General features: G+C 42.0%; 1 protein-coding gene across 1 annotated transcript in view; it reads right to left on the bottom strand.

The window, feature by feature from the left end:
- Positions 1–729: 729 nt before the first annotated feature.
- The window catches only part of LOC115470995 (cytochrome b5), an 88,726-nt gene continuing 65,067 nt past the window's right edge, over positions 730–24,388 (bottom strand). The window contains exons 2-5 of the mRNA XM_030204660.1: positions 14,833–14,961; positions 12,967–12,996; positions 3,172–3,206; positions 730–1,205 (exon numbers count right to left, since the gene is read on the bottom strand). Of these exons, the coding sequence (XP_030060520.1) occupies positions 1,115–1,205; positions 3,172–3,206; positions 12,967–12,996; positions 14,833–14,961 (285 nt within the window). The 3' untranslated portion in view covers positions 730–1,114. The remainder of the gene's footprint in view (positions 1,206–3,171; positions 3,207–12,966; positions 12,997–14,832; positions 14,962–24,388) is intronic.

The following is a 24,388-nucleotide window of genomic DNA, read 5'->3' as shown; positions in this document are numbered from 1 at the left end:
ATTCCCTTTCATTATGAATTCCAAGCAAACACACCTGCGGGCTACACACCATGGACTCTCCAGTCATGTTTACCATTGCCTTCACCACCTCTATCCAGAAAGGCAATAGTAGTGAACAGGACCACCAAATATGCAAGAACGTACCCTTTTCTTTTCCACATCTCCAGCACTGGTCAGAAGCAGTAGGGTACATACGCTTGATTCTCTCAGGAGTATAGTACCATCTGGAAAGGACCTTATATGCATTCTCCTGCACTAGCGCACATGTAGAGGCCTTCTGTACCTCCCCGCATATCCGTTCCCATTCCTGATCACTAAACCTACAATTTAAATCTGATTCCCATGCACCTTGAAAGCAGAATGGAGTGGGGTCACTACCTCTAATGAAATAGTTCTAGGCACCCTCTGCAATATACCCCATAAATTCTCCAGGCTCTCTCTTTCTTGGGCGTAACTCCCCCTCCACCCCATTGTTCCCATGAATAGTTTAATCTGAACATATGAAAAATAATCACTTAATACATTTCTTGATTAGCTATCGAAGGTTGCCGATCTGACGAAGAAGGGCAACCTTCGAAAGCTAATCAAGAAATGTATTAAGTTATGTCCAATAAAAAAGGTATCATCTTATTTTCTTTTCCATGTTTTATTTTGTTTGATTTCTATTGATACAAAAGACAGAAACTGCATTTATCCCGAAATGTGAAGTGATCACATCTCTATACAACATTTACATTTAAATCTGTTTATTAAAAGCAAGAAATCACAGTACAAATAGAAAACAGAAACAGTCAAAGATTTTAAATGTTATCACCCTCATAAACCCCTAATACATAAACACTTGGCAAACTTAGAAGGAAGAAGCAGACAACATTTAAAAAGAGAAAAAAATGACCCAGTATGAAAAGGCCCAGAGAATTCAAGATACAATAATTTGCTTAATTTATATGCATGCTACAAACACAGTGAGGGAGGGTGTGGAGAATCTGTGCACTTGGAATGGACGAGATGGTCAATGATTCAATGTCTCGCTGCCACCAGCTCAGTGCGAGTTCCAAAAGGGAATTCTGTGCTTTGCCAAGAAAGGAGAAGAACCTAGGTCCAGGGCGAGGCCTCACGAGGATCTGCCTTCCAGCATGTAATAGCGATACATAAGGCCTACAATGACGACAGCAATGGCAGGGATCAACCAGCTGCAGTAGGAACTAGGAGTGGAAACGAAAAGACGCCGCTTAGTACAGACGTTACCGAGCTGGATCCCAAAGTACCTCAGATTGCTCAATTACAATTTTATTTTCTCTTCATTTATACCTGCTTAAACCCAAATCATGTAAAAAAGTCCATTGGGAGCTGTAGAAAGGAGCACTGTCCCGCTGACTGAGAACATCTCATGTGCTCCAAGGCATACCAAGAAGATCAGCAACTATAAATGTAATACATCTCCACCTTAACTATTATCAGCACTGTTTGCTTATATCTGCTTGTTTAAACTTCAATTACGCTATTCTTTATGTAACACTAACTGTTTTCTACCAATAACGACACATTGAAAGCCACATTGAGCCTGCAAAGAGGTGGGAAAATGGAGGATACAAATGCAATAAATAAATAAACTGATTTTAAGATCAGCACTCTCTTGTCACACTAGACACTAACAGGTCTTGATATAATAAAGAAAATAGTTTATTGCACTGTCCATGGATCACTCCTGCATGATAACCGTATTTTTACTGTTTCCCCTTGTTACTTTGCCTTCTCTTTCGTGTAATAGAGAACTACCTGCGTCTTCTTTTTCCTACCTGTAAGAAAGTAGTTTACAAGTGTCTAGTGGTGGAAATCATTGCTAAAAAAAACCAGGATCCCACCAGGATTACTTGGTTTTTTTTGTAAGTATTTAAAATCTTTCCTTTTTAAAAACTCTCTCATTGATCCTGAAGCCTAATCTCCCCCTTCTGCTTTATTATTGAACTTTATGTATTTATGGTTCTTTCCTTATTGATAAGTGTGAGTTTATGAATTTTATAATGACTTCTTTTTAGCCACATTGAACTCAAAATTGTGCAGGAAAATGTGGGTCTAATGTCATAAATAAGTAAAAAGGGTTAAATGTGAGAAATTATGAATATACTAACTCCAGACCTCACATACAATTTGGTGTTTTGAAAGCTAGGCAGAAAACACATTTCAAAAACATGCATATCTGCACTAGAAATAAGCAGGTAAAAGTTAACAATATTTCTTTAAAGTTATTTATACCCCTAGGCAGAACAGTCATCAGATGACTGGAGTGGGCAAATTTCCTGTCCTTTTATCCCAGAGGGCTGTGCAGTTGCTCTATCATCAGATATTGTGGCTGCTCTCTTCTGCTGATGCAGGCCTTCGCACCTAACTCTTACCTTCAGGATATCCAGACTGCCTCAACTTGACTGCCCCTATCGAATTGACTACTCACTTGTCCTTTAGATTTGACTACTCACTTGTTCTTTAGATTGTAAGCTCTTTGAGCAGGGCCTGTCCTTTTATGTTAAATTGTACAGCGCTGCGTAACCCTAGTAGCGCTTTAGAAATGTTAAGTAGTAGTAGTAGTAGAACATGGACTACTTATCTTTAGCCAAATGGCCCGAGTGTGTAGGGGGGAGGGGCTGGGGCTGCCCTGGGCCCGTGCAGCGGGTTTTGATCCTGGCAACCTGGGTTTGATTTCCCCTACAACTCCTTGTGACCTTGAGCAAATCACTTAACCCTCCACTGCCCCAGGTACAAAAAGCTTAAATTGGGAGCCTTCTAGTGACAGAGAAAGTACCTACATATAATATTTTACAGTGCTGCAAACATCTAGTAGCCCTATAGAAAGGATTAGCAGTAGTAGTGAGGCCCCTCTACCTCAAGGCGTCTCTCAACATCAAACATGTATCAACCACACCCTGCTATCAGACAGAATGGTTACATGAGAAATACTTGAGAGCAGTGGTTCCCAATCCTGGTGGCACCCCAGCCAGTCAGGTTTTCAGGATATCCACAGTAAATATCCATGAGAGAGATTTGCATGCACTGCCTCCACTGCAAGCCAATTCTTCTCATGAATAGTGGATATCCTGAAAACCCCACTGGCTGGGATACCTCCAGGTTTGGGAACCACTGCTAAAAGGTGTAAACCAATGTTTCATGGCATACCTTGACAGACTTGGTGATCCACCACTGGAGGTCTCCTAAAAAAAAAAAAAAAAAAAAAAGTTGAAGAGAAGTATTTTCAGTTTTTCAGTAAAAAACAGCTTCACCTGAATTCTCACACAGTCAAATGCAACCTTCGAGATGGCCAAACTCTACCATGGGCACTGGGCAGTTCAGAGGATCCCGAGTGGTTAGCAGAGAAAAGAACCAGAACACCCAGATTTAACTCTTTTCCTAGTTCCATTCTGAAATTGTAGGTCTCCCAACTGTTGTGGTGTGAGGAGTGTGAAGTATCACAAAGCAGTAAAAGACCCTTTCAACGCAGGAAGTTTACTAGCCTCACACAAAGCAGGTAGCTAGTTTAACCACCCCACCAGAGAGAGAGAGAGAGAGAGAGAGAGAGAGAAGAATATTTGCATAGGTTACTAAGGGTAACCTGATTACTAAGTTAGCTTGAAAGAGTCTGTTTTGAAAAAGTCCCCTTAAATTCAAAACTATATAAAGAGGAAAGGTCCCACTGAACTTTCTTTCTGATAAGTTCCGAGAGAAGAGGACATTTCTCTGGTAAGTGAACACTATTTTGCTTTGTGCTATGTGAACTTAAAGACTGGGGTTTAAAGGAGGAATTGTAGGTTAGGGATATGCAAAATAAAAATATAAAAAAGCTAACTTTATCAACTAATCTCCATACTTTTTCTGCCCCTAGTTTTAAAACTTGAACTTTGTACCACAGCATTAACAGATAGAGGCACTGCAGGACCTAGTTTAGTCTTCATCCTGCCCACCTTCACCAACACCCACCCACCCACCCACAGCACAACTCTTCATTTATACGAAGTTACTGTAATTAGGATAACAAGCAAAGAGTGCTCTTACAGAATTTTAAATACATTTCATTACCAACTAAGAAGAAAACACTAAATCACACAATATATCAGACACTTTCATATTTGGCTAATATCCTTTATACTTTAGCAAGTTTTAAATTATTGAAAACCTAAAAAATACTAAGATGGAGTCAGCAGTCCAGGAGCGAGAGGGGTGCTATCCAGTCTTCTGCATTGAGTGTCACATGTATGATTATCTCCTGTTTGGTCAGTGGTTATATGTGTGTGCCTAATGCAAAGAGCTCCTAGCTCTCAGAGAACGGGTCCATTCTCTTGAGGCTAGAGTAGCAGACTTGGTGGAGCTAAGGGAGACAGAGAGGTACATAGAGGAGACCTACAGTGATGTTGTAGAGGAGTCACACCTCCAATCTGGTAGCCCCTGTGCTACTTTGGAGGAGGGAGGTCTCCTAGAAGGACAATCATCCTGGTGAAGTAGGAAGTGCTCCTGTAGTCACAACCTGCCCACCAGGGGATGTACTATCCTCTTACACTGAGGATATGTCTCCAAGTTCTGTCCAGGAAGGAAGGGTTAGGACAGCTGTTGTAGTTGGTGATTCAATCATTAGGCATATAGATAGCTGGGTGGCTGGTGGATGTGAGGATTGTCTGGTGACTTGCCTGCCTAGTGCGAAGGTGGCGGACCTCACGCGTCACCTAGATAGGATTTTAGATAGTGCTGGGGAGGAGTCCACTGTCTTGGTACATGTGGGTACCAATGACATAGGAAAATGTGGGAGAGAGGTTCTGGAAGCCAAATGTAGGCTCTTAGGTAGAGAGCTCAAATCCAGAACCTCTAGAGTAGCATTTTCTGAAGTGCTACCCGTTCCACGTGCAGGGCCCAAGAGACAGGCAGAGCTCCAGAGTCTCAATTCGTGGATGAGACCATGGTGCAGGGAGGAAGGTTTTAGATTTGTTAGGAACTGGGCAACATTCTTGGTAAGGGGGAGCCTATTCTGAAAGGATGGGCTCCACCTTAACCAGGGTGGGACCAGGCTGCTGGCATCGGTTTTTAAAAAGGAGATAGAGCAGCTTTTAAACTAGAAACTGGAGGAAGGCCGACATCGCTCAAAAGCGCATGGTTCGGGATAAGGTATCTTTCAAAGATATCACCAAAACAGGGAAGATAGGGTATCCTGATAGTGAAGTTGCAAAAGAGACCGTAGTAGATCAGGTGTCCTTAAATAAAAATAAAAATCAGACAAAAGATTGCAAATTAAAATACTGTCAAGTACTGAGCATGATGTAAATAGGAACAGCAAACATAGTTTGAAATGTCTATATGCGAATGCCAGAAGCCTAAGAAATAAGATGGGAGAGTTAGAATATATTGCACTAAATGAAAAATTAGATATAATAGGAATCTCTGAGACCTGGTGGAAGAAGGATAAACAGTGGGACACTGTCATACCGGGGTACAAATTATATCGTAGTGATAGGGTGGATCGAATTGGTTCATCTGTCTAGACAACTGGGCTGGAGTCTCTCTAGCAAGTCTTAGGCTCTAGCAAGGAGGGAGAAAAGCAAAAATATAGCAGTAAGTTGCTCAGCATCAGAACAATTCTCATCTGGCCCTCAAGACAGTCAGAAAACAAAGGCAAGAAATGACAAAGAAAGCAACTACAAACATACAAGGAATTCATTACCAGAGAATGTGGTAAAGGAGGTTAGATTAGCGGAGTTTGGACGGCTTCCTAAAGAAAAAGTCCACAGACCATTATTAAATGGACTTGGGGAAAATCCACTATTTCTGGGATAAGCAGTACAGAATGTTTTGTACTTTTTTGGGATCTTGCCAGGTATTTGTGTCCTGGATTGGCCACTGTTAGAAACAGGATGCTGGGCTTGATGGACCTTTGGTCTTTCCCAGTATGGCAATACTTATATACTTATGTAAGGTTATGTGCCTTTTAGGAGAACCATAGGTGGGAGTTTTTTTTTTAAATATCAGTTAAGAGACACAGCACTGCCTCCCGAGATGGAGTGTCATGAATTATAAAGGCTATGATCCTGCACATTTTTGCATAACTGCCATTTTGTTTTTAACCAAATGTGCTTTATAAGCTAGTACTGCCCAGAACGTTTGGCAAAACGGATCGATACCGAATAGTGTGGAAAGAGAACAAATCTAGCATCAACGGAGAAGGTAAGCCTTGGTAATATCACAGAATCGGATGATCCTTGAACACAATGACATAGCTTCCAATACTGGACCCCAATGTGTGTGGGTTAGGGGCCTTTACTGAGGCTGGAATGAGGCAAGCACTGAACTTACCTCTAGCAGTACTGCCAGGCTACCTCACAACTTCTTTCTTAAGATGGGGTTGTATGTTTCATATACCATCTTTCTGTGATACAACCAAAGAGGTTTACGTATTATATTCAAATACTTAAATTACCCAATCCAATCCAACAGCTGCAGAAGCAGCTCTTACCACAAGACTCAGCCCCTCAATACTAGGAGATGCTGTGCTAGGTCAGGTAATTCACTGTTAGAGGTAACTTCGGTGTTTGTTGTGTTCTGCCTCATTCATCGCTGGATTCTCCCCCCCCCCCCCCCCCCCACTGCCTTGAAAAGAAAGGGAGCAAGGGAAAGAATATCTCAATTCACAGCAGCAATAAATGAGACATAAAAAGATCTGGGGGAAACAAGAGACAAACAATAGGAATGGGAGATCGAGAGAATGCACAGAAAGAAAAAATTAAAGATAGGAAGGAAGAAAAAGAAAAGTGACGTAAAACCCAATGCAAGCTTGAATAGACAATCAGCTTCTACGAAGGGAGGACTAAATGGTGACATGTATACAAGCGATAACCTGTGCCAATTCCTGATGAAAGAACTGCAGAGGAAGCAGCTCGGCAAAAAGCCTTAGGGAAGTCTAAGTGAGGCATCATTTCCCAAACATGAATTGCAGCAAAGAAAGTTGATGAAAGTTTAGAGATGTTTAAGAGCAAGATATAAGCATCTTTACTAGCCACTGTAACCTATGAAAGGCAAGAAGGATCAGTGTTAAATTACAGGCAGATGGGAAAGATCCTGAGCTAAGAGGAGACAAGAGAGATGAGGTAGAAAGCAAGAGACTAAAAATTCAGCTGAAGAACCTTTCTGAAACTTCTTTGAGTGATTATCGATTACACTAAGCTTTTTTTTTTTTTTTGCTTAGTTTGCCTTTTAAAAGTCACTTTTATGTAGAGCTCTCATCCACTAAAGACATGGTCTAATCAGTAACTCCAGAGGATTAGTTAATCCATGACAGTTGGTATTAGAACACTTATAAACCAGTCAAGGATACCAAGTTTAGCTGCTAGTTAGGTATTAGGTCCTACCAGATTTCAAGACAGCCCACACAAGGATTAAGCATGTCTACGTGCACTAGCATGAAAATCAATGGCTTTCTGCAAGGAAAGCTTCAGCCAATGATTACTGCTGCATGTCCTTATCCAAGGAACCAGGGCTCAGTGAACCCACTTTCTTTTGATCTGACACTCTACAGCTCTTATTGCCAAGATGCTGCCAAGTCTAAGGTCAGAAAGAAGCACAAACATGAAAAAGAGATATGGGGCAATGGTAGGGTGCTAAATACTACAACCCAAACAATGCTCATTCCTATTAAAGATCCTAAAAGCACATGCTAGGATATATCCTTAGCACTATGAACATGAATAACTTAGCAGCTTGGATGGCCAGGCTAATTTTCAAAGGAGAGTAAGAGGAAGACTCCTGAGAATCCCTACTAAGAGACTGCTGGGATGAAGATTGGGGGATTGACAAACACTGCTGGGTGGGGGAGAGTGGTGGAGACCCATGACAGGGTGATAGCTGTATCTGGGGAAGCTGCCTCTTTCCTTCACCTCTCATGGGAGCATCGGCATGATGCTGACAGCATGCTTGCCCTTGTGTAAGGTGGGTGTTACCAGGCTAAAACAGAACCCATTCTGAAGTTGTTGAGCCTATTCCTTGAACCAAGGACTGACGAGATGTGAAACTGAAAAACTAATCTGCATTTGTTGGGTATTATTAGGAAAGGTATGGAAAACAGGTGTGAGGATGTTATAATGCCGTTGTATCGCTCCATGGTGCAACCGCACCTTGAGTATTGTGTTCAATTCTGGTCGCCGCATCTCAAGAAAGATATAGTTCAATTGGAAAAGGTGCAGCGTAGGGCGAGTAAAATGATAGCGGGGATGGGATGACTTCCCTATGAAGAAAGACTAAGGAGGAGGGCTTTTCAGCTTGGAGAAGAGATGGCTGAGGGGAGACATGATAGACCTGCCACCAAGAAATGCTAAACGATCTTCCCACACCTTTCTGAACCTACACTTCCCCAGCTGCAAAGGATTAAAATACAAACTAACACAAGCAGCTAGCTTTTCTTACATGAGTACGCAGATGTGGAATGCATTACCAACTCACTTAAAAACGATAAACGAACTAAATAGCTTCCGAAAAGCTCTGAAAACCTCTCTCTCTTTAACAAGGCCTACCACGAGAACCCATAATTAACTACAACACAACACCTAATCACCTTCTATTCAGACTATCTTACTCTACAACTCCTTGACCAGATCCTCTTGCTCTCTCTAATTTCTTTGTAACACCAATTGTATTATTGACCCTGTTATGACGATGCCATAACAGATCTTTGTAAGCCACATTGAGCCTGCAAATAGGTGGGAAAATGTGGGATACAAGTGCAATAAATAAATAAATATAAAATAATGAGTGGAGTGGAACAGGTGGATGTGAAGCATCTGGTCACGCTTTCCAAAAATACTAGGACTAGGGGGCATGCGATGAAACTACATTTAAAACTACTAAATTTAAAACAAATCGGAGAAAAGTTTTCTTCACCCAACGCATAATTAAACTCTGGAATTTGTTGCCGGAGAACGTGGTGAAGGCGGTTAGCTTGGCAGAGTTTAAAAAGGGGTTAGACGGTTTCCTAAAGGACAAGTCCATAAACCACTAAATGGACTTGGGAAAAATTCACAATTCCAGGAATAACATGTATAGAATGTTTGTACGTTTGGGAAGCTTGCCAGGTGCCCTTGGCCTGGATTGGCTGCTGTCGTGGACAGGATGCTGGGCTCGATGGACCCTTGGTCTTTTCCCAGTGTGGCATTACTTATGTACTTATGTTTTGCATAGGCCCACAAACTTGGTGTTGACCTATCTTTTGGAACCTGTTAAAGGCCAGGGAGCCTAGAGGAGCAAAGTAGGAATTTCCCAAGCTAGAGAGCACCCAGAAGGGGTAGAGTGGGGAGGACTCTGGGAACTCACCCCGAGTCAGGGAGGACGCCATGACCAGGATCTAACAGCCAGAGAATCCAGGGAGTGAGACAGATCTCTCCTTGTTTGGAAGTATGAGGTCTGTAGGGGATGTGAACAGACCTTTTGAGGATTACCATGGACCCAACCCAGCTTGGAGTCTCGGCCTATGCCTTCAGTAGATGGCGGATTACTTTGGAAGCCTTGGCCTACACCTTCAGTCGACGGCGGATTGCTGTGGAGCCTTGGCCTACACCTTTGGTAGGTGGCATCTACTACACAGGGAGGCGAGAAAGTTGGGACCTTATTTACTAAGTTTTTCTTCTCCATGGACAGAACAAAAAGACAATCTTGGTAAATCAGGCCCTACCAAAGAACCAAAGCAGACCCTGGAAGTGGGATCCAATGTCTTCCCCTGCTCACCTCACTCCAACTTTGGTGAAAATGATAGAGTGAAAGAACTCAACCACTAAGGTTTTGAGCAGCTTCCTACATACAAAGAATATATTTAACTATCCTCAAGAAATGCCATTCACAAAACAGAAACTACTTACTCCTACATGTACCCAACTGCAGAACCACCATCTACAGAACTATCTACACAGCAGGATTTAGCTACCTGGGTTCCAAATGGTGGAACTCGATACCAAAAACCACAAGAAGAATCACAAATCTACTCCAATTGAGAAAAGAAATGAAAATCTACCTCTTCAAAAAATTCTACAGTTAATCACAAAGATATCATCATCTTCCTTTCAAATCTACCTCTTCAAAAACTATACGAATAGATATCACCAAAACTCTACAAATGAACACAAAAGCTACCACTACGTTCTCCTCTTCAAATCTATCTCTTCAAAAACTCTATGAATAACCACACGAACTTTAGATGCCCTCTCCACATTACACAACACTATTGTAACTCCACCAAAATGTAAATTGTAAGCCACTTTGAACCGAAACTTGTGGCCCATGTGGCTGAGGGGGGTGTGTGGACACCCATGTGGCTGGGGGTGGGGGGGGGGAGGTGCCATTAAAAATTGCTTGGACACTAAGGGTGCTGTGAGCTGAAAAAGTTTAGGAACCTCTGGTTTAAATATATGCCTTCCAAGTAAAAAAAAAATTTTTTTGAAATGCTTATATTTAAAAGGCACAGAAAACAGACAACCAATGTGTGCTTGACGTTTGCGTTTGCCAGATGTGTGCACACAGGAGCTGAGCTAACCACAAAACTCTTCTACACATGCCCCCAAACAATGTTCCCCTCTTGCTTTTGCTTTTAAAGCACACAAATAATTTGAATACCATTTCCTTTGAGCATTGGCGAGCTAGGTTTCTGCGCTGTTGGCTTACCGCGGGAATTCTGAGCATCGACCTGTGCGAGAGTCTATACTAGGCTTTGGCTCATATTTACAATTCAGGAGCTGAGATAAGCAGCACATCAAGCGAGATCTGTTCCGAACAAGGAAGAGGATATTGCACTCACTTGAAATGACTTTAGTCACACAAGAGTAAGCTGCAGGTATTTACAAACTGAAACACCAGAACCAGATAAAACTGGTGCTTTTAACTCCGTCTTAATTTAGAGCAATGACATGTAACAGCAACACAGCTACTTACAGGGCTGATGGGCAGCAAAGTAGCTGCTTTACTTATGTTTCAACAATTTTACTGATGACAATGCAAAAGCAGGTAAAGTCCAACAACTGCAGAGAATCCACAATAGCAGGACAGATAACATCAAAAATTAAGAGTCAGTCATCAGAATTTTTGTTATCTCCCCCCCTCCCCCCTTATTGCAGCCAATAGAACCTATCCCTGGCAGTGTCCCCTCCCTGAGCTATCCCTCAAACCAAAATACTCTAATCCCATTTACAATGGTTCAACAGTAAACTACGTCCCCTAGGACTCAAGGTATTCAGATAAGCAGTCCACACCAGCAAAAAGGTTTTTTTTCTTCTTCTTCACCGAGTCTCGTGCCGCTCTCGCCTCCCATGTGGCCAACTGGTGCTCCTGATTTCTCCAATGCCCCACAGAAGGGGCTTCAGCTAAAGTCCAATACTGAAGAATACGTTTGTGTGCAACAGGCTCAATTTATGGAATAATAAAACGTGACCCTTAGACCCAACCCTATAAGCCCCTTGTGTGTCCAGAAGCAACTGTTCCAACGAAGCAAGAGTGACCCCCACCCAGACCAGAGACCATATACTGCACCACAGAAGACCAAAACCGCTGAATCTGAGGACACTCCCAAAAGCAATGTCCGAGTATGCTAGCAGCCCCTCCACACTTAATACAGAGAGGTAACTGCACTCTACCAGCATGAAACAGCTGCATCTGGGAGAAATAGGAACAGTGGAGCAACTCAGCCATGGCCCCAGGAACCAAGTGAGGGATAGCCCCAAGCACAGCACGAAGATCCCAGGACTCCGCAGTCCATGGACCCCTAAGGCCCAACAAGTCTGCCTACACGACGAGAATATAGCGCCTTATGGAGGGCTGAAATAGAAAGCCCAGGTAAGGAGAAAGACTGAACAAATTCCCGCAATTTAGCGCTCGTCAGCATGTGCTTTGCTTTTCACTCTTAAAGTTCTGCCTTTTTCTCTAAATGAGTATGGATAAAAAGTCATTTAAATATTGAAAGGGCAAAAATATACTTTAGGCTCACAGAGACATGAATGAGGGAAGTATTTTTCAGTGTTTTCCATACATTTTCTAAAGGGACACCAGATGTACTCCGCAGACAACCCTGACCAACACCAGCTCTATAAGCACTTTGGATCAAGTTTACCGAACATGAGTTGCACTAACCTTTTTAGCAAGAGCTAACTGCTAGGACTCTTTAGCCTGGAGAAAAGACAGTTGAGGGGTGATATGATAGAGGTGTACAAAATAATGAGTGGGGTAGAGCGGACAGACGTGAAGCGTTTGTTTACCCTTTCAAACAATAATAGAACCAGGGGACACAAGATGAAATTAGAATGTGGTAGGTTTAAAACAAATCGGAGAAAGCTTTTCTTTACTCAGCGCGTTGTTAAGACTCTGGAACTCATTGCCGGAGAAGGTAGTGAAGGCAACTGGCCTTGCTGAGTTTAAAGGGGGTCTGGACAGATTCCTGAAGGAAAAGTCCATTGATCGTTATTAAATTCTGGGGTTTTGCCAGGTTCTTGGGGCCTGGATTGGCCGCTGTCGGAGACAGAGTGCTGGGCTTGATGGACCTTTGGTCTTTTCCCAGCATGGCAGTGCTTATGTACTTATGCCAACATACCCATGTTACTCTTATGGGTACAGTGGAACTTAGCACATGCTGCTTCCATCATTTATCAAATTTTCTAAAGAATGACGTGTCCCAAAGCTCAACATTTTTAAATTGTATGCACCATACTTTAGTGTTCAGGATTATAAAGTAATCATACCACTATCATGGCCAACAGTAGACCGAAAGTAGCAGATGGGGCACAAGGGATGGCTTTTCTATGTTCACCAGATCTTATTTCCAGACCTGATTCGGGTGGGGGGGGGGGGGGGGGGGGGGCAAATTTCTACTTCGTAAAAAAAAAAAAAAAAAAAACACACACACACACTGATTCTTTAGTCAATTTTTTATGTTAGGAAACTAAAAAGAATCAGAAAAATGGATCTTACCTCAGAACCAGTATTCCCGGCTGAGTCAGCCTGTTGAAAATAAGAATACAAGTAGTGAAATCATTACCTGCTTAAGTGATAGGCAGAATATACATTAAATAAATACAATACAGTACAGTATATGCATTTCTATTCTACTAGATACCATAAGTTCACTGCAGATTACAATAATAAGAAGCTGGAAACAAAAAAGATCACTTGAAATCGTAACACAAGCTAAATCTTCACATCTATATATATAAAACTCACCCTCAACGTTCTATTGGCTGCTGACGTCACTGAAGCCAAGGTTCGTATGTTCGAAGCTCTGAAGCCTCGAAAATCAGTCTCTGGGCCCCGCCCTCGCGTCAAACGTTATGACGTTGAGGGCGGAGGCGGAGCAATTCACCCACATCGACGATGGGTGGGGAAGGGGAGCCACAGGAAAACCTTGCTAGCGCCCGTTTCACTGGCTCCAGAAACGGGCCTTTTTTTACTAGTGTAATACATAAAATCATTCAGTTCTGAAATCTCTGAAACAGTATAGCCTTCAGCTTTTTGAAAAGACATCTAATCTGTCAAAAAAACCAAAGTTTCCAGGGATCTCTCAAATAGCTTCCCACATTTTATCCCCTTTGGATTAGGGAAGTAGAACCTCATAGAAGGGCTTAAAGTTCTCTGTCCCCTCCGCCTCACCTGTGTGCTGCGGTATGGCACGTGTTCTGCCACCTCCTCCAAAATCCACGTGGTAGATTGGTACTGCTGTGTGCTCTGCTCGCACGCCCACACAGTGCGCTTGTTTTGGAGACAGAATGAGGCTCGAGGTGCACCAAACCTGATTCCAGCTCCAAATTCAACCAAAAGGAGACAGAGCCGGAACCAACTGGCGCAGGCTGCACAGCTGCCAAAAATATGCCCAAAATGTTGCAACCTGTGACTGTAGAAAAGTGCCCACAAGCAACTTAAAATATGAGGGGAAACCGTGAAGTTGGCAATTCTGTCCCTGACCCAACAATGGGGGCAAGGGTGAGACCATGTAAGAAGGTGTCTGACCATACAACGACATACAAGTCATTGTAAGTACTTTAAACATCACTTTTTACAATGGGAAGCCAGTGCAAGCTGCATATTAACGGCATTAACAGAATAATTGTACTGCCGAATTCTGTATTTGCAGTCTCTTAATGAAAGACTATATACAGCCTTTATAGATGATATTAGAATAATGTAGCTGTGTTAATAGTATAGTAAAGCCTGTACCAGAATCCTGAATTGTTCGAAATTAAGCAAATGTTTAAAATTCTTCTAAATTTCCTCAGTGTCATTAATGCTTTCCTGTTTACCTGGGTAAGTAAGGATAATGTAGAATCCAATAGTGATACCAAGAATCTTCAATGATACTTCAACTGAAAGTTTAACCCATTGAACGTAATGGAGTTAAAAGGGTTATTGATCTTAGGAGGGTGTTAGCCATAAAAACTGAGTTTTGTAGACACTGAGATGCCCTCTTGTGTTCCTCCTGAAGTGCAGCCCTTTGCTCTAAGCTGGAGGCAGTGGGCAACATGTAACAGCATCACAAGATTATCTGTGCACAGGAAATGAGCCTTCTGATTTACATGAAAAGCAGCCATTTTTAGAACTTTTGATGGAAAATAAAAAGTACCCCATGGACATTTTTTCCCCATTTTCTTTGGCAGAAAACTAGGCTCTCCAGCAACAAACTACAGCATATGAGGAGAGCTTTTGCTCCTCAGAGCTGTCCAGTTCAGAAGACCCCCCTGTGTGTGCATTTGCACAGAGTCACCAGGTCAACCCCGGACATAGCGAGCAGCAAGCAATGGAAAGTCAGAGCAAAACCAAACGACAAACAGCAGTCAGCGCACTTACTGGATGAACATCACCGATATAATACTGCTTCAGCATTTCTCGAGCATCAAGGGAATGGCCCACATCTTCAAAGCTCTCCGTGGCATCCCCACCAGCCTGCTCAAACAGCACTTCCTCTCCACCAGGATGCTGAAAGATAAAACAACTCATTCAAGGGGGCATCTTCCTGCTCTCTCATTTTAACTCAACATGTGCAAAATATGTCAACGTGCAAATGCAATTTCAATTTGCCCTTTCCTGCACGTCAACGGGGCATCCCATTTGTAATCTTTGAATCCTGCTGAGTATATGAAAATGATATAATGTCACTAGAAAACATTACCTACCAGTCTACAGGCAGAAAGTTGTTACTAAATTACCAGCAACTACTGAATGGGTAAAAGTGAAATCAGAACTGAGCTGGGTAGAGAGGTATACAATCATTAAAAGGCAAGAGTTCACTGCTTTCGTGGCTTTGGCTGGGTGTGCCAGCATGCATGCAAAGACAGAACCAGAACTCTATTAACAGGCCATGCAGAGAACATGGAGACCAGCTGGATCCTAAGGGAAAAGCTACAATAAATGGGAATTATTTCATCTATGTGGAATTCTAGACACCGAGGGTCAACATCAGCACTAGTTGGACTGCAAAGCATCTATGAAATATGTTTTTTTCTCTGTTGTAAAAATACACATAAATAAGTGGAGAAATCACCACCAAGGTTACTGAAACTCATTCACAGAAAGATATGCTCAAAGCAAAAAACAAACAAGCAAAAAAAAAAAAGAACAGCTGTAATAACCATGATACCAGTTGTGGAAGCATAAGAGAACCAAAACCATTCACAAGATGCTGGCACTTCAGGAAAGATCTATGTTTAGATGAAGGTGTCTATGCTAAAGCTGTTCACTGAAACCCCAGGAGTCAGCGGCAGCTCCCTCTCTTCCACTACACTTTTTCCTCCCACCTTCTCTACTGCTAAGTCGGGAAAAGACACTCAATTTTCTTCTAGAACTGAGCACCTCTCAGTGAATATGAACCAGACTGAAAACACTGCAGGAGTTTGGGTATCATGTGTCACAATAAACAGAACCCCTGTTCCAGAAACAGCTGGAGAAACTGGGAGATCCAGCCTACAGAGGGATGCAAGAGGAGACAGACCGACTGGTAGGCTTGGATGGGGTTGGGGAAGGGTATGCAGGGGAAAAGAACTGAAAAGAAAGACACTGTGCGGATGTGCTCCAAGTACACTAAAGTGGGGGAACCCCCTCCAGGCCACGGGATCCAGCTTCAACTCTCACATTGAAGTTTTTGGGGGGCCAAAATGACATGCATTTAGTAGCATTACAGAAATAACAATTGTAACCAGAGATTCAGAATGACTGCAGGCCTACTTTTCAGGGCTCTGTTTCTATTGCCTTCTCCAATTACATAGATCAACTTCAGTTCCACAAAGTTCATGGTAAGCCATGATGAAGAGGCAGAGGCAATCTGAAGATTATTGAATGTTTGACCAACATGGGACACTTCCACAAAGCAGAGACATTATACCTATTTCAGAAATGGTTATGAACCCGATAGGAACTTTCATGGTTTATTCATTTCTCAAGTTAGCAAAATATCAGATTTACTAAATGGGGATCTCGCAACAGAGAATCACATGCCCTTCAAACTCGTGTCCTACACACACTATAATTTTGAGAAAAAGGCTGCCGGGCTTTGTAAACACACAAAAGCCGGTTTTACTGGTTTTATTAACGTGAAAAGCGTTCAGCACAAAGACCTGTTAACTCCTTTTCCACATCTCACAGGGCTTGATGCCCATGTAGTCCAAGAGTCCTACTAAGCAGGGTGTCCTCACATCTGCACTGAACCTGGGTAGTTCCAGGGTTTAAGTTCACACTTGCTGCTGAACACAGGATGGGTGCGGTGGGCAGTCCCACTCCGATGTACTACAGACAGAAATTCACCTGTTCAGGAGCATCCATGCATGCCAGAAGTATATTTCTCATACACAAGCAAAAGCCAAATGATTAACTATGCAGAGAAAATCAGTTTCCATATAGTCTGAGTTTTTGAAGAGAAAGAAACAGGTTCTATGTCTCAGGAAGGTACATACCCAGGTGAGGAAAATATTTAGACATTTTGGAAACACAAACGTGTGTTTGGAATCAAGTAAAATATGTTTCTTTTATTTGTTTCTGCTTTCCTCACTCTCCAACTTCTTCCCCCATCTCCAGCCAGTCTCTCTAACCCCTCTCCACCTCATCTTACCCTGCCTGATCCACTGTAGTGACAGCGACTCATCCTCTCCTTGGTTCCAGGTTATCTCCAGCTGCAGATTTTCCACCCTGGTAAATATCAATGAGAAAACGAAAATGTTTTGTACATGATCCAACTGCTGCATTTGCAGGACACAAGGTAAAAACCTACTAAAAACAAAAATCTGGATCTCTTGGGTAAAAATCCATGTTAAATAACTGGAAATATTCCTTTTAACAGCAACAGTGAGGAAACAGGGCACTTTCCTTCTCCAAGATCCAAATTTCATTTCTCTCAAGGACTTTATTTTTAGGTTTGCTGGAGTTAGAACATAAGAGTAGCCATATTGGGTCAGACCAATGGTCCATCTAGCCCAGTATCCTGTTTCCAGCAGTGGCTAATCCAGGTCACAAGTACCTGGCAGAAATTCAATTAGTAACAACATTCTATGCTACCAATCCCAGGGCAAGTTGCGACTTCCCCATGTCTGTCTCAATAAAGCAGGACTATGGACTTTTCCTCCAGAAACTTGTCCAAAATGCTAACCGATGTTACCACATTCTGTGGCAAAGAGTTCCGGAGCCTAACTATTCGTTGCGTGACAAAATATTTCTTCCAATTTGTTTTAAAACTATTTCCATGTAACTTCATTGAGTGTCCCCTAATCTTTGTATCTTTTGAAAGAGTTTTAAAAAATATCAATTCCTAAACAATCTAATGGTCCCACTGAGTCCTTCACAGGCTTTCTGCTTCTGATATATTTGAAAAAGTTATTACTATGAATTTTTGCTTCATTGGCAAGTTTCTTTTCAAATTCTCTTTTAGCCTTCATTATCAATGATTTGTATCTAACTTGCCATTGCTTATGCTGCTTCTTGTTTTCTTCATTTGGATCCTTTTTCCATTTTCTGAAATATGTTCTTTTAGTTCTATTTAGCCTTTTTTTACTTTACTTTTTAACCATGCTGACCGTCACTTGCTCTTTTATCCACCTTTAATATGTCAAATACATCTGGTCTGGGCTTACAAAATGTTATTTTTAATCTAATCTAGTGTGGACAATTCCATTTTATCAACTGGCTCAAGGCAGACCACAGGGTAAAAGAACAGATCCAGGGACATATTTTTTCACGGAGAGAGTAGTGGATGCTTGGAATGCCCTCCCGCGGGAGGTGGTGGAAATGAAAACGGTAACGGAATTCAAACATGCGTGGGATAAGCATAAAGGAATCCTGTGCCGAAGGAATGGATCCTCAGGAGCTTAGTCGAGATTGGGAGGCGGGGCTGGTGGTTGGGAGGCGGGGATAGTGCTGGGCAGACTTATACGGTCTGTGCCAGAGCCGGTGGTTGGGAGGTGAGGATAGTGCTGGGCAGACTTATACGGTCTGTGCCCTGAAGAGCACAGGTACAAATCAAAGTAGGGTATACACAAAAAAGCAGCAAATATGAGTTATCTTGTTGGGCAGACTGGATGGACCGTGCAGGTCTTTTTCTGCCGTCATCTACTATAACCCCAAATTACAATAAAAATAACGAGTCATTTTCTAATATGTCTACACATTTAAACTTTAGTCTATATACCTGTTAGGTATTGTGCAAAGGTATCTAGATGTCATCGTTGATGATACGTTAAAACCCTTTGCTCAGTGTGTGGATGTAGTGGAATTAGAAAAGGTACAGAGAAGGGCGATGGATATGATAAAAGGGATAAGATGACTTCCCTATGAGGAAAGGCTGAAATGGCTTCGGCTCTTCAGCTTGGAGAAATGACAGCTGAGGGGAGATATGATAGAGATATATAAAATACTGAATGGAGTGGAATGGGTAGATGTGAATCGTTTACTCTTTCCAAAAATACTAGGACTAGGGGGCATGCAATGAAGCTACAAAGTAGTAAATTTAAAACTAATCAGAGAAAATATTTCTTCACTCAATTTACAATTAAACTCTAGAATTTGTTGCCAGAGAATGTTGTAAAAGCAGTTAGCTTAGTGGGGTTTAAAAAGGTTTGGTTACCTTCCTAAAAGAAAGGTCCATAAGCCATTATTAAAATGGACATTATTATTATTTATTACATTTGTACCCTGCGCTTTCCCACACATTGCAGGATCAATGTGAGCCTTTGGAAAATCTACTGCTTATTTCTGGGATAAGCAGCATAAAATGTATTGTACTGTTTTGGGATCTTGCCAGGTACTTGTGACCTGGATTGGCCACTGTTAGAAACAGGATACTGGACTTGATGGGCGTTCAGTCTGTCCCATTATGGCAACACTTATGCAACTTCAGCTTTCTACCCAAGAGCTTAAATTTGGCATCTAGAATCGTCCCCCCATATTTTCCTGTGTCACTGGTACTCACATGTACCAAGACAGCAGGCTCCTCCCCAGCACTGTCTAAAATCTTATCTAGGCGACACATGAGGTCTGCCACCTCTGCATCATGCATGCAAGTGACTAAGTGACCCTCATGTCCACCAGCTACCTACGTGCCTAATGATTGAACCACCAACTAAAACAGCTATCTTAGTCTTTCCCTCCTGGGAAGAGATCCCTGGAGACGTATCCTAGGTGCAACAGGCTATTGTATCCCCAAGAGGGCAGGTCCTGGCTACAGGATTGCTTCCTGCTTTACCAGGAAATGTTCTCCTTTCAGGTGACCTCCTTCCTCCAAGGCAGCACAAGGGCTGGTAGACTAGATGTGGGACTTCTCTTTTATGTCCCTGTAGGTCTCCTCTCTAAAAATCTCTGTTTGCCTTAGCTCCTCCAAGTCTGCTACTCTAGCCTCAAGAGACTGGACTCATTCTCCGAGAGCTAGAAGCTCTTTGCACCAAGCGCACACATATAACCCATAAAACCACTTGCAAATCAGGAGATAATCATACATGTGACAGTCAATACAAAAGACTGGATAGCACCTTTGTTGCTGCTAGACTGCATCTTTTTAAAAAGTTTATTTATAAACCACAAAATAAGCAGTGCAACCGTTCAAACAACAACTGCAGCCAATAACTAGAAGCCTGTCCAATTCTGCAAGTATTTTTGTTTTATAATTTTACCCCCTTCCCTGCTGAAGCCATTCTCCAGATCCCATAAATCTCCTCCTATCTCTGAGCTTTGTCCAACCTTATCAGACCTGGTGGGGTTTCTTACACCAGGTCCAAAAACAGTCATTCAATGTCTACAGTCATTAAAGGATCACCATCAAGCTGAGTCTGTTCAGCAATTCAAGATCCAACTATGTGCTCTGTACAGAATAGCCTACCAAACCGGGATCCTGTACTTTAATACGTTCCCTCTCTTTGAACTGGGATTTACCGGACATGATTATTCAATGCCCACAGGGCTCTACACTCTGTACTCCCCAGCAAGACAGTCTACAGATAAAATCAGTCTGGGAAGAGGGAGCGATACAAAGTTTGAAGACGGGGGCTCTCTCCTTCAGCAGCTACTCCCTATTATGGCATCCCAGAAGTCCACCCCCCACCACCACCACCCTTTTAATAAGGTGTACTTTCTACCTGCCTCTAATGAACAATTACAAGAGAGAGTTGATACATTGAATATCTCTGAAATTTTGAAATTATCAACTGAAGAGATCCAAAGAGAAGCCACTCTGCATTTAAATATCCTAATGAGACTGTATTTTAGGAAGTCTGCAGAGTTCTTTATGAGGCAAAGACTTTGGGTTTATCCTAATGTTGCATAAGCAACACAAGAACAGATGAAAACTATTTCATCTCTATAGATCCAAGATGGCGACGGTTTGACTCGCGCCAACGGACGCGCTCCGAGGTTGTGGACTAGCAGAGCTGGAAAGAGCTACATTACCCGTCGCTGAGATGGGGAAGCGACGAGGGAAAGTCAGGGATATTCCCTCTGACCCTGGTGGTAAACCTCTGCTCTCACAGCGGACGCTCGAACACTTTGGAATAGCGTCCGGAGCCGCGTTGACTTCGACTCCTGCAGCTGGTGTCAGCGCCTCGGCACTGACCGACAGTGGCGATGGGGCTTCCCTTAGCCTTGTCTTTCGTGCAGCGTCCCCTCAACCAGGAAGAGAGAGCCTCCAGGCGAGTCCTGCAGCTTCAACCCAAGGTGGTGAGGGGAGCGAGCAGGGAGGGAACTTACTGGCAGCAGAAGGAACAACCGCTGAACGAAGGACTGTCCCAGAGAAGAAAACTGCTCCTGTTGTGGATTCTACAATTGAGAGTACTCTGGAACAAGTAGTTCAAGCGTCTCCCCTGGTTTTTGATGAAGGGAAGTTTAAAAAACCTGCTGTAGTGACCTTAGAGTCACCTTGGGATCTGAATTCCACAACCCTCTTAACCTTACAATCTACTATTTCAAAGAATACTGAAACTATCAAAGTTTTGGCTGAGTCTGCACTTAAGCAATTGCAAATCAACGAGGTTCATGCGGATGAAGTAAAAAAACCTCTCTGAAAAAGTTGAAAAAAATGAATCTTTTGGAACAAACATTGGTTAAAGAAAGGAACTTTGCTTCTAGACACATGGAATATCTGGAAAATCAATCTAAGAGACTTAACCTGCGTATTATAAACTTTCCAAAATCACCAATTCTTTCCCCAGTGCAAATGGTTAAGAAATATCTAGTTGATATTTTGGGAATGCCCGAGAATTCATTGCCACCAATTACGAGGGCATATTATATTCAGATAGCTGGGCAAGTTCCAGAAAAATTAAATTCTCAAAGTGCAATGAATTTGACGGCTTTCCTGGAATCTTCTTTGGAGGTGGTCACGCAAAGAACTACTTTGCTGGTGACTTTCGCTCTAGAACCAGATAGAGATGCAGTACTCAGACTTTCCTTAAGACACTTAAATTCTTTGTTTCTGGGTTCAAAAGTAAGGGTTTTCCCAGACTTGTCTAGGGAAACTCAAAAGCGACGCAAGTCATTTCTTGTTATGCGGCCTAGGGTAATAGCCCTGGGAGCAAACTTTCTTTTGAAATTTCCTTGTGTGTGTAAGATTTTAATGTTTCAACGTTTTTATTGATGACGAAATAAGTATAATATAACAAATACTGAAAAATATAAAACTGCAACTGTACAGTGAAGCTTCACATATGAGTGTTAAACAGACTATCATCAAGTTTTTACATTCTTCCCCCCCTCCCTCCCCTCTCTTCCACCCTCCCTCCCCCCTTATTTCTATGGATGCCGACCAATATTGGGGATAATGGGTTTAAACATTCAGACCATGCGTACTGTCTAGATAGCTTATAATAGATTAAGGAGCAAACTTCGCCCCCGTGGACTAAGTCCGTGTATATATCGGCCCCATATTGACATGAACTGTTTTTTTGTGTGTGTAGGATTTTATTCCACACTAAGCAATATCAGTTTTTTGAACCTAAACAGTTGGATATTTTCTTAAAAGGCAAAGAGAGTATTATTGTGAAAATTTAGACCCGAATGTATACAGTGGAATAAGTCAACAAGGCACGGCGCGGTCTTTGATTTGATTTAATAGAATGTTTATAAGTTTGATACTTATAGTTTGATTATTTTTCCTAATTCTTGGATCATTTTCCTCTAATTTGTGGATGATAGAAGTTTTCTTTGTTATTTCCTTATTTCCATTTTTCTTATAATTATAATATTTCACGCATTGTGTATTATTATTCTTGATTGAATACTATGTTCATTAAAATGTTTATAAATTAAAAAAAAAAAAACTATTTCATTCCACATGCCAGAAAACTTGGGCTCTTGGTGCCTTTTTTCCTTTGCTATCCCTGTAAATGTGTAGCCAATTTGCAAGGTGTTAAATATTTATATTTTGCCCCTGATCTTTTTAGACAGTAAGAAGGTGTCTACTATTCCATCTTCTGTTAGCTAATGGTGCAAGTGAAGATGAAGTGATTTTCTGAGGGTTATCTTGCCATTCACCTTTTCTTGTATGTTCTTATGCTCCTAGTATAATTACTCCAATAATTCCTGTACATCTATCCCCATATACTGTGGTCTAAAGTGGAAGGGATTGGACAGTGATTACTTCCTCTTGGATTCTTTCAGTAAGTTTCTATGGAATCCTGTCTCATCCAGCGTTTCTGAAACAAGTGAATACTTGATTGCTTTCCATAATTTCAATTATAAAAAAAAAAGTTTAGCAATGGAAATAGTAAGGGCAAAATTCAGGAACAGTGTGATCTAAACACTGAATTGGATGCAAGACGATTTTGTGCAAGTGTGTTTGGTGTGTGAGCCTACTGAAGACTGCAGCATGGATGGAATTACACAAAATTTATGCATCAGCTTTACATTCAGCCTAGGCAGTCCTTTAAAGCAGAGGTTATTGCCTCTCATTCCTATCCCAAATGTCAGCCATCTGAAGGAAGAGATCTTCATTGTGTTTGGTCTTGCCCACATATAAAAGAATTCTGGGTCTGTGTTATCAGGACTTGAGAAACTTCCACTGGGCTATAAATGACAATATATTATTTGATAGGAAAGCATGTTTGACTGTTAAAAGATGAATTCTGATTCAGTGGGTTAAGAGTGAGCCCATCTTTGTACTGTCAGGGATTGTAGATGAATGTTTTACTGTGAATGAAACACCAGAGTATGCAGACTGCCAACAGGTCTAGAAGCAGCAGTTCCTGAGAGCACGGCACCCATTTGTAATGCTATTATGGTTTAACTCTGTGACCCAGACCTTATTAAGCCAAGTTAAGAGACTAGTCATTATGCTCAGTGTGAATCGTTACTCTAACATTGAAATATTGGTGATGAGTATTAATGTTACTGATTTGTATTCACTAGCAAATACTACTACTACTACTTATTTCTATAGCGCTACTAGACGTACACAGCGCTGTACACTTGAACATGAAGAGACAGTCCCTGCTCAACAGAGCTTATAATCTAATTAGGACAGACAAACAGGACAAACAAACAAGAGATAAGGGAATATTAAGGCGAGGATGATAAAATAAGGGTTCTGAACAAGTGAACAAGGTTAGGAGTTAAAAGCAGCATCAAAAAGGTGGCCTTTTAGCTTAGATTTGAAGACGGCCAGAGATGGAGCTTGACGTACCGGCTCAGGAAGTCTATTTCAGGCATATGGTGCAGCAAGATAGGAACGGAGTCTGGAGTTAGCAGTGGAGGAGAAGGGTGCAGATTAGAGAGATTTACCCAGTGAACGGAATTCCCGGGGAGGAATGTAGGGAGAGATGAGAGTGGAGAGGTACTGAGGAGCTGCAGAGTGAATGCACTTATAGGTCAATAAGAGGAGTTTGAACTGTATGCGGAAATGGATAGGAAGCCAGTGAAGTGACTTGAGGAGAGGGCTAAT

Source organism: Microcaecilia unicolor, chromosome 5, assembly GCF_901765095.1.
Source record: "Microcaecilia unicolor chromosome 5, aMicUni1.1, whole genome shotgun sequence".
NCBI classification, from domain to species: domain Eukaryota; kingdom Metazoa; phylum Chordata; class Amphibia; order Gymnophiona; family Siphonopidae; genus Microcaecilia; species Microcaecilia unicolor.
The sequence above is the reverse complement of the archived record's forward strand: the minus strand, read 5'-3'. Positions and strand labels throughout refer to the sequence as shown.